At 43.2% G+C, this 10,182-nt stretch overlaps 1 protein-coding gene across 1 annotated transcript; it reads left to right on the top strand.

Moving 5' to 3' along the window:
• The first annotated feature begins 1,133 nt into the window (after positions 1-1,133).
• On the top strand, positions 1,134-7,218 carry LOC130108453 (B-type lectin plumieribetin-like). Its single transcript, XM_056275378.1, has 3 exons — positions 1,134-1,191; positions 6,170-6,289; positions 6,893-7,218. Exons 2-3 carry the CDS (start codon positions 6,200-6,202, stop codon positions 7,145-7,147), a joined length of 345 nt encoding a protein of 114 aa, XP_056131353.1. The 5' UTR covers positions 1,134-1,191; positions 6,170-6,199; the 3' UTR covers positions 7,148-7,218.
• Positions 7,219-10,182: the final 2,964 nt, after the last annotated feature.

Raw genomic sequence — 10,182 nt, 5'->3', positions numbered from 1 at the left:
CAAAGGACTGAAATATCGTGCAAATAAGAACCAAAAAGAAAAATACATATAAGAATGAAAGAAAGAAAAAATGCGGGCCCCAGACAAACAACAAACTCACAAATAGGCTACTTTCCACACAAAACACTCAAATATACAGACACACGACGTGCACACAAGGCCCTATTGAATAACATTCAATGACACACTCTTCCAGCCGAGAAATACCGACATACATGAGACGTGGTAACACAACACTATTTCGGCAATTTAAATGAGAAAGCTGTTTTAGAGCTAACATTTTCACCATGAAATAACACGCCCTAATTTAAAATGTAAGGACGGAATATTTATAAAGCAGTTAGACAGCATGACATGAACTGACTATTATTACAAATACTACCTACATTTAACTGATCAATGTTATTATTATTTTATATGAGTATATACACATTTATTATTATACATGTCAATGTGAACAACCTATTTCTGCAAAGTTTTAACACACAAGCACAGATCGGATTCATTCCTTATTTATTAAATTTTACAACCTATGTATTTTATGTCAATTCCCCCAGAATACATACAACTGTCTTATACTACAGTGTAACCACCAAATGGAGCAGTATTCTATTATATCCTATTCTATCCTAGCAGGCCATTCTAATTAACTCAATAACTGCATTTAGATATGTCAACAAAGCACAACACTGGTACAGAGTACCTTATTTCCTTATTCAAATTCACTTAATCTTAACTTGACTTAATTGCGGCACGGTGGCACAGTGGTTAACGCAGTCGCCATAAAAGGAAAGAAAGTGTATGTGTTGTATCTGCTGAATTTATGAGGATGTTTGTAGGTAGTGTGTGTCTGTGTGATAGAGACAGAGAAAGATGTGTATCACAATAAATTCAACTATAGCAACTAAATAATATTCATTTTTTATCTAATATGCATAAACCATGAACCGATCTTCTTCACTATTTCCCATATCCATCCAGATTTCATTGCGGTTCAGATATCCATTTAGGTTTGTCAAGTCCCCCCCCCCCACACACACACACCCCCCCCACCAACACACACCTTCAATGCCAAGATAAAAGGACTGGTCCACGTCAAACTTCACTTCTTTGCTCCAAGAGTCCATTCCAACCTGAGCGCTGTTCAGCACCTCCGGCTTTCCATTAGAAACAGCTGCACGATCCTGACAGGTGAGCTTAATACTGTAGCTGATGAAAAACCTCTGCTCTTGAAATAACACTGTGGGTTAGTCAGTTAATCTGCAGATTGGAATTGACTGAACTGAAACAAACTGTGTAGTTATTGAAAAGCTGGATTTCATTATTAGACTTTAGTTAAAGAGAATGAGCAGAAATTCCCTCTCAAAATTGTTGCAATTCTGCGTTTATTGTTCATAAAATGGCTAACAGGTGTTTTCCATACATCTACAGTGAAGGTTTATATTGCAGGTTGGATTCTGTTTAAAAAAAAAATATTGCAAAAAAAAAAAAAGGATGTTTGATTTATATATGCCCCTCTATTGCAGTTCTTTAGTGATTCAAAAAACAAAAACAATTCTCTCTCTCGTCATTTCACATGGAAATATGAGCTAAAACTGGACAGAAGGAATTCACTGAACAGCAAAAATGGAAAACATGTGAAAGTTGACTACATTTTGTATTGAATTCTTTTCTGACTTGTCTAAACACATAAGTCGCAATAGACTATGTCCCTCAATGAAGGTTATGCCAATCTTCTGTACACAGTCATTGTAATGAATGAAAGATGTTATTATTTTGAAGGTCCTGTCACGTGTTTAACTTGACCTACTCACGGGTGTACGTGCAGTGCGTGTGACGTATACAGGACGTTAGACGCTCATGTTATAAAGGTTGTATGTTGGATGAACGCTAGTAAAAGCTACACAGTTAAGAACCTACGAAGTCGGCTCATTCTTGAATTATTCTTATGTCAGTAAGACAAGGCGTCTACGGACATTACATGGTGTCAGAATAGACTGTGTATCTGAACACGAGCGGTCATGCCGAAGTTTAATCCGCCGAGTGAATTCAAGTTTGACTGCCCCGTTGAATGGCCGGAGTGGAAACAACGGTTTTCGCGCTTCAGGCTCGCGACAAAGCTGGATAAAGACGACGGGGAGATTCAAGTGAGTTCGCTGATTTATGCAATGGGAAGCGAGGCTGAAAAGATATTCAGCTCGTTTGACTTCGCGGTGGAGGTTGATAAAGTGGACTATGATATCGTACTGAAAAAGTTCGACGACTACATCATTCCCCGCCGTAACATCATACATGAGAGGGCGTGCTTCTATCAACATAGCCAGCAGCCAGGAGAAACAGCGGAGATGTACATCCGGACATTGTATGAGCTGTCTGAACACTGTGAGTTTGGGGACAAGAGGGATGAACATATCAGAGATCGTCTGGTAGTGGGCATAAAAGACAAAGTGCTCTCCCGTCAGTTCCAGCTCACAGCGGACCTTACTCTGGTGAAAGTCATTGAACAAGTGCGCCAGGCGGAGGCAATAACAAAGCAGCTCAGCCTCCAAGCTAACCAACCAGAGGCCCAGCTGGCTAACGTCAATGTTGTCTGACGGCGGGACGGACGCCAAAAGAAAAAGGGCGGACAGCGTCATGGTGGCAGCAGACCTGCAACCAACAAAGTAGATGAATGCGGGAGGTGCGGCAAGACGCAGCACACCGATGAGCGGAAGTGTCCTGTAACGAACAGTAAGTGCAACAAGTGTCATAAAAAGGGACATTGGGAGCGTGTATGTCACTCTAAAGCGGTGAGAGAAGTCACTAAAGAGATTAAACAGCTGTACTTTCTGGGAGAAGTTGGCAAAGAGAGCAGTCAGGAAGATTGGACTGTTAGTTTAACAATAAGTGATGTACCAATAACCTTTAAAATTGACACGGGGGCTGACGCTACCGTTATCAACCAAGGGACATTTAAAAAGCTGAAGCCAAACATAAAACTGGGACCTCCTGACACATGCTTCATAAGCCCAGGTGGAAACATCAGCTGCATAGGACAGTTTCAAGCCACAACCAACTACAAGGAGAAACAATACTCCTTTCCAGTGTATGTGATCAAGGGGAGAGGCAGCTGTCTGCTGAGTCGTCCAGAGGCAGTGGAGATGGGTCTAGTGAAGCGGATGGATGAGGTCAGTGGAGTTTTCGGCTCAAGTGGACTGCTGAAAACAGACCCAGTGAAAATAGCTCTGGTGGAGGGTGCCCAGCCATACGCGGTGCATACAGCCAGACGGATACCGCTGCCACTTGTACCACTGGTTAAGAAAGAACTGCAGCGCATGGAAAATGAGGGCATTATTGAAAAAGTGACTCAGCCCACAGAATGGTGCACCGCTATGGTGCCGGTGCTGAAACCGAACAAGAAAGAGGTTCGCTGCTGCGCTGACCTCAGGAGGCTGAATCGAGCGGTGAAACGTGAGAAATACGTGCTGCCCACTATGGAGGAAATAATGCCAAGGCTTGCAGGGTCAAAGTTCTTCACAACGTTGGATGCAGCAAATGGGTTTTACCAGATCCCCTTGCATGAAGACAGCAGGGGGCTCACCACTTTCATCACCCCATTTGGAAGGTATGCTTTCAGCCGCCTTCCATTTGGTATAACGAGTGCTCCAAAGATTTTCCAGAGAAAGATGGCGGAAACTCTGACCGGGCTAGAGGGCACAGAGGTGTACATGGATGACATCCTTATACATGGAGAGACTGAGGAAATCCACGACTGGCGCCTAGCAGAGGCGCTGGGGGTCACTGAAACAGCAGGTCTCAAACTGAACCAAGCGAAATGCAAGTTTAAACAGAAACAAGTCCGCTTCCTTGGTCACATCATCGACGAGGCAGGCGTCAGACCTGACCCGGACAAAGTGGCCGGAATAGAGAACTTTCCTCAGCCCCAGAACGTGACGGAACTCAAGAGGTTCCTCGGGATGGTGAACTATTTGGCAAAATACGTCCCAGAGCTGTCCACTGTAGGTCAGCCGCTTTATGGACTGCTTAAAGCAACAACAGAGTGGCTGTGGGGACCTGCACAGAACACAGCATTCCAAGACCTTAAAGCAGCACTCGCCACCGCCCCGGTACTCACCTTTTATGACGTCACTAAGGCTACGGTGGTGTCAGCAGATGCCAGCAGCTACGGGCTGGGAGGCGTTCTGCTCCAGCAGCACGGGGAACACTGGAAGCCCGTGGCCTACTGCTCCCGACGGCTGAGTGACGCAGAGACAAGGTACGCACAGATCGAGAAAGAGTGCTTAGCCAGCGTCTGGGCATGTGAAAGGTTCGAGAAGTACTTGTTTGGGCTTGACAATTTCAGACTTGTCACCGATCATAAACCACTAGTGCCTCTCATGAACAGCAAAGACTTGGATAATGTGCCCATTAGGTGCCAGAGACTGTTAATGAGGCTGATGCGTTTCAATGCAGTGGCTGAATACGCACCAGGCAAAACTTTAGCTGTGGCTGATGCACTCTCCAGAGGCCCAGAGCAGCGCTACGGAGATGGTGCTTCTCATGATGATGTTGCAGCACACATTGATGCCATCGTGTGCCAGGTGCCTGCCACACCTCAAAGGATGCAGGAGATAAAACAGAGCACGGATGGGGATCTGCGGCTCCAGACAGTGTTGGGCTTCATCAGACACGGCTGGCCTGAGTATGTTGATAAAGTGCCGGAGACAGTCAGAGACTTTTATCAGGTGAGAGGGGAGTTACCTGCGGTAGATGGTTTAGTCATCAGAGGCAGTCGTATCGTCATTCCCACAGAGATGAGGGAGGTGATCCTAGAGAGAATACACGACGGGCACCAGGGGATAGTTAAGTGCAGAGAGAGAGCTAGCCAGTCAGTGTGGTGGCCCAAAATGACAGAGCACATTACAACAAAGATACAGCAATGTCAATTCTGCAGAGAACACAAGAACACACAGAGAAAAGAGCCTTTAATGTCAAGTGAGCTCCCATCCAGACCATGGCAGAAAGTTGGCATAGACCTGTGTGAGTACAAAAAGCAAAACTACTTGATAGTGTCTGACTATTATTCCAGGTTTTTGGAAATCCTAAATCTACCAACAACTACTAGCAGTCAGGTTGTAGCTAGGCTGAAGGCTACATTTGCACGTTTTGGTATCCCTGAAATTGTAGTTAGCGATAATGGGCCACAGCTAGTTTCAGAAGAGATGAGGAGGTTCAGTGAGGATTATGATTTCATCCATGTGACTTCAAGCCCACACTACCCCCAGAGTAATGGACAGGCAGAGAGGGCTGTTCAGATAGCCAAAAGCATATTAAGGCAGGAAGACCCTCTCCTCGCCCTATTGACATACAGAGCTACACCCTCTTCTTCCACTGGAGCCAGTCCAGCGGAATTGCTCATGGGTAGGAGAATCAGAACCACCTTACCCACATTGCAGCATAACCTGAAACCGGCCTGGCCTAAAGAGGAACTGATCAAAACCGCTGACGCCGCAGCCAAATCGAGGCAGGCTTTCTACTACAACCGCAGGAACAGCGTGCGGACACTGCGCCCACTGAACTCGGGTGACGCAGTACTCACCAAACTTGATGGACAGAAAACATGGACAATGCCAGCAGTTGTTCACAGTCAGAGCTCCACTCCCAGATCCTACATAGTGGAGACAGCTCAAGGTGAACATTACAGAAGGAACAGGCGCCACCTGTTGGCCACACCCAAAACACTCACCTTTGTCAGCAGGGATCCTGACCATGTCACTCCAGGGGAGAATGGAAACACGGATGAGTCCCGAGCAGCAGAAATGCCAACTTCCACACCATATGTTACTCGCTCTGGCAGGGTGAGCAAGCCAGCAATCCGGCTGGATTTGTGAGGCGTATGGACTTGTGTACTGTGGGGGATTTTGTATTTTTTTTGTGAAAAGGGGGGTGATATACAGGTTAGAAAATCATCTTAGAGGGGGAGATGTAATGAATGAAAGATGTTATTATTTTGAAGGTTCTGTCACGTGTTTAACTTGACCTACTCACGGGTGTACGTGCAGTGGCGTGTGACGTATACAGGACGTTAGACGCTCATGTTATAAAGGTTGTATGTTGGATGAACGCTAGTAAAAGCTACACAGTTAAGAACCTACGAAGTCGGCTCATTCTTGAATTATTCTTATGTCAGTAAGACAAGGCGTCTACGGACATTACAGTCATGTCTAGCCGATTCATCAGCACCGGCCAGCAGCTGCGTCAGGGGGACGTCCTCACCAGTGAGGACGGAAACGTCAAGGCTGTCTTCCAGGTAACAAAAAGAACATTACTAGAATTTCCAAAATTGTTAAGCTCCTGAAGATCACTCATTTTGTCTAACTTATTGACATCACCTGTGAAGATGTGGTAATTCTGGGGTTGTCCCGAGTACCTTTTTTTCCCGAAGCCTCAGAAATTCAACGCAAGAGTAGCTCAATATCCGTTTGGATACCAACTTGAAGGTCTTTGAGCTTGTTCTGCGTCATCTGCTTGATGACAAAACAACTTTGTTCATTACAGAAACTTGCGGTTACCCCCCCCCCCCAGCCCAACTCCATTTGGCTGCCATGCTGACACTATGTGCTGCTCTAATCTTATCTTTATTATCTTGGCAAGTGCCACAAGCCATTAAAACTGACAAAAACAAAAGTGTTCATGATTTGAACATTCATGGACCAGCTGTTGTCTTTTAAAAAGCCAGTGGAGCACTATAAAAAAAAAGACATTTGACAAATCTTCAGGACTGTATTATCATAATGTGGTTAAAATAAAGTTAGTTTTTTTTAGCTTTTATTTCAGTTAAGAATTAGTTCAAACCAGTCAGTTAGAGATTAAAAACAAATTCTCGTCTAACATGTTCCTTGTTCTCCTACAGCATGATGGGAACTTTGTTATCTACAAGAGTTCTTCTACTCCCACCTGGCATTCCAACACCGTCTGTGATAGGCCATATCGGATCGTTCTCCTGGAGGACAATAACCTGGTCATGTACTCTAAAGCTAATAAACCACTTTGGGCCACCGACACTTACTGTAATCAAACCAGCGAGAGAATGCGTCTAACCGTGACTAACGAGGGTACCCTGGTTCTCGATAGAGACGGGGGGACAATCTGGACCTCTGGAAAGTGAAGTGGTAGACAGCCTGATGGGAAATCACCATTTCTGATTTTCCTCTATTGCTGTGTGCTATAAATGGCAAAGTGACCACAGTTTCATTTCATCTTTTGCTGAAATAAAGCTCTCTCATCATACATGATCGTGTCTGTGCTGTTATTGTGTTAATATTTTAGTTTAGATAAACACACAAAAATTCAACTTTCAGTTTGGCAATAACAAGCAAGAAATAAATAAAACAGACTATCAATTAGGCTGACGAATAATCACAATTTGTGATTAAATAACCCTCTGCTGCACACATTTTGATTTCTGGCTAAAGGGTTATTTTTTTGTTGTCAAGTCCATTCTATTTGTACAGGTCAGTATGACAAATTACAAATTTGCCTCAGGGGGCTTTACAGCAACACAACATCCTGTCCTTAGACCCTCGCCTCGGATAAGGAACAAGTCCCTAAAAAAAACTTTATTAGGGAGAAAAAATAGGAAGAAACCTCAGGGAGAGCAACAGAGGAGGGATCTCTCCCCCAAAACGGACAAAGTGGAATGGATGTTGTGTTTTACACAATTTACAGAATACAACATTGGAAGAGGATAACTGATTTATAATGGAGTTATTAAATACATGAAGAATATGATAAGGAGGATGCCAAGCAGTCCAGGAACAGACTATCTTTAAATATGACAGAAAAACAAAGGAAATGTATCTTGCCCGCTACTAATGACAGCACGCCTGCGTGGCTCCACTTGTTCCCAGACACGTGGTGGTGCATCCTGACGTGTAAGAGTTTGTAAAACAATATGTAGGAGGGACTGGGGGTCAAACAGGCTTTTCTGTTGCTTCAGAGCTGACGTTGTTCAGGGGAGGGTTAACCAACTGTAGCATTAATTGGAGTGTTGCAATTTTTGCCATCTCGACATTTTTTCCCCGGTTTTTCCTCACACGTGCTCGCTAGCTAACGTGCGCGCAGGCACCCCTATTCATGCCCTGAAGTGGTGGACGGAATTTTACTGAAAGACAATTGATTTACACAGTTGATCAAAACACACACACACACACACACACACACACACACACACACACACACACACACACACACACACACACACACACCCAGGTGGCTAACTGTGTGTAAATGTGGGGGGGGGGGGGGGCAAAATCTGACCTGGAGAAGGGGCTACAAGAAGCCCCCCCCGCCAAGCAACCAAGCAAGCAATTTCCTATAATTTTACATACATTTTACATTTGTTTTTTTGTTTTTTTTGTATACTGTGATGATTATCAATGATACATTATAGGACCAATTCATTTAAAGAGATGAGCTATTCGATTATCTTTACTTTTATTTCCATTTGCCATGTTGTTGATCTTTGATAACAATTGTAGAATTTGCAATAAAATACTGAGAATTAAAAACATATTTTATTTATGTGCATCTCAACATCAACATACTGTTTACAATGTGAAAAAAATATTTAGAAATTTGTAATTCATTTAGAGAGAGAGAGAGAGAGAGACTTTTTGGACTAACTGTAAGTTTACTTTTAGCCATTACTACTGTGTGGCTAATAGAAAAACCTGACTTCAAGAGCCAAACATTTAACACACCAACAATTAGAATGAGGTGTCAATTTCCCACTCTACACAAACAATAACATCATGCTAGACAGCCTTGCCTCAAAATTTTCTGATAGACTTACTTGGGATGACCAATGACTGAGTATAGTTCTAGAATATAGCATAGTCCTCCAACTGATTACAAAAAGATTAAAATGGCTTGCTATATATTACCAGCATATCCATATTTCCACAATTCCCCCTGTCCACTGCACCATCCTGAGCAATAATCTCACATTCAAAGCTTATCAAAGTGTGCAGGGCAACATATTTAATCTTTACTGAATACACCAAAAGTGTTCTTTCTTAAAGTGGACTGAATTGTGAAGTCTTGTGCTATTTCTTTAAGATTGAAATGGTCTGCCCGTTTGGGAGCGGACAATCATATGGAGAAGAGCAGCACTGTTCAATCTTCTTTTTTATAAATTTATTTCTGATTTTTCCCTTTTTCTCCCAATTTAGTGGCCAATCGATCCCTATTTTAGTTCAAACACCCACCCTTGTACTGCATGCGTTCGCCAACTGCATCTCTCCATCTCAAAGGAGACGCCTCGCCACTTTCGTGACAAAGCGAATCCAGGCCGAACCACTGCTTTTTCCACTGTCACAGACCAGGTCTGGACGGGTCATTAAACCAGTTCTTAGACTGGACTTGTGAGTCACTGTGTTCTCACATCTCATGGCCTTTGGGGATATACATTTATGAAAATATGGGGGAAGAAAAGGGTGAACAAAAAAAAAAAGAGTCCCAGATGGTAAACTATATAACTAAGGAGTTATTTGGAAATTTCAAAAGAGTTCCAGAGTGTAATAGGTTGTGAAATAGGTTGTGAAATGTTAAACTGAATGTTGAAGCCTTATTGTTGCTGTCAGTGTGGTAAGAGTTTTATTGATGCTACAGAGGAATAGCACTGTTTACATAATGTTTAAAATAATGTTATATCTGTTTACTTTAAAAGGTGAAAGAAAAACTAAAAGGGGGAGATGTCATAGTATTACAATTAATACGGTAATGTGCACGACAGTGACAGAAACTGTGAGATGTGGCTGTACATGAAAGGGGTTTTACGACAGTAGACTAAGCGTGAAGGTCATGTTGCATACATGTGAGCTGACCTGTTAGCTGAATAAAGTAGACACTTAACCTGCTCCGTTTGACTAGACATTCCATGATTTATTACATGGTGTTAGAAGTGAGGCACAAAGATAGTGAATTATGGCGACGTTTAGCCCACCAGAAAACTTTTGCTTTGATAAACTGACGGAATGGACTGACTGGAAAAGATGCTTCGAGAGATTCAGAATGGCGACCAAGCTCCACAAGGAAGATGGTGAAGTACAAGTTAGTTCTCTAATATATGTGATGGGGAGTGAAGCAGAGAATATTTTCAAGTCTTTCACTTTTGCTGAAACAGCACATGAGAAATATTAC

Source organism: Lampris incognitus, chromosome 2, assembly GCF_029633865.1.
Source record: "Lampris incognitus isolate fLamInc1 chromosome 2, fLamInc1.hap2, whole genome shotgun sequence".
Taxonomy (NCBI): domain Eukaryota; kingdom Metazoa; phylum Chordata; class Actinopteri; order Lampriformes; family Lampridae; genus Lampris; species Lampris incognitus.
This window is presented reverse-complemented; position numbering and strand designations above follow the sequence as displayed.

Coding starts and splice junctions, on each gene's coding strand:
- LOC130108453 (XM_056275378.1), top strand. CDS start 6,200: ATGTCTAGCCGATTCATCAGCACCGGCCAGCAGCTGCGTCAGGGGGAC. Junction 6,290..6,892: donor ACGTCAAGGCTGTCTTCCAG/GTAACAAAAAGA, acceptor GTTCTCCTACAG/CATGATGGGAACTTTGTTAT.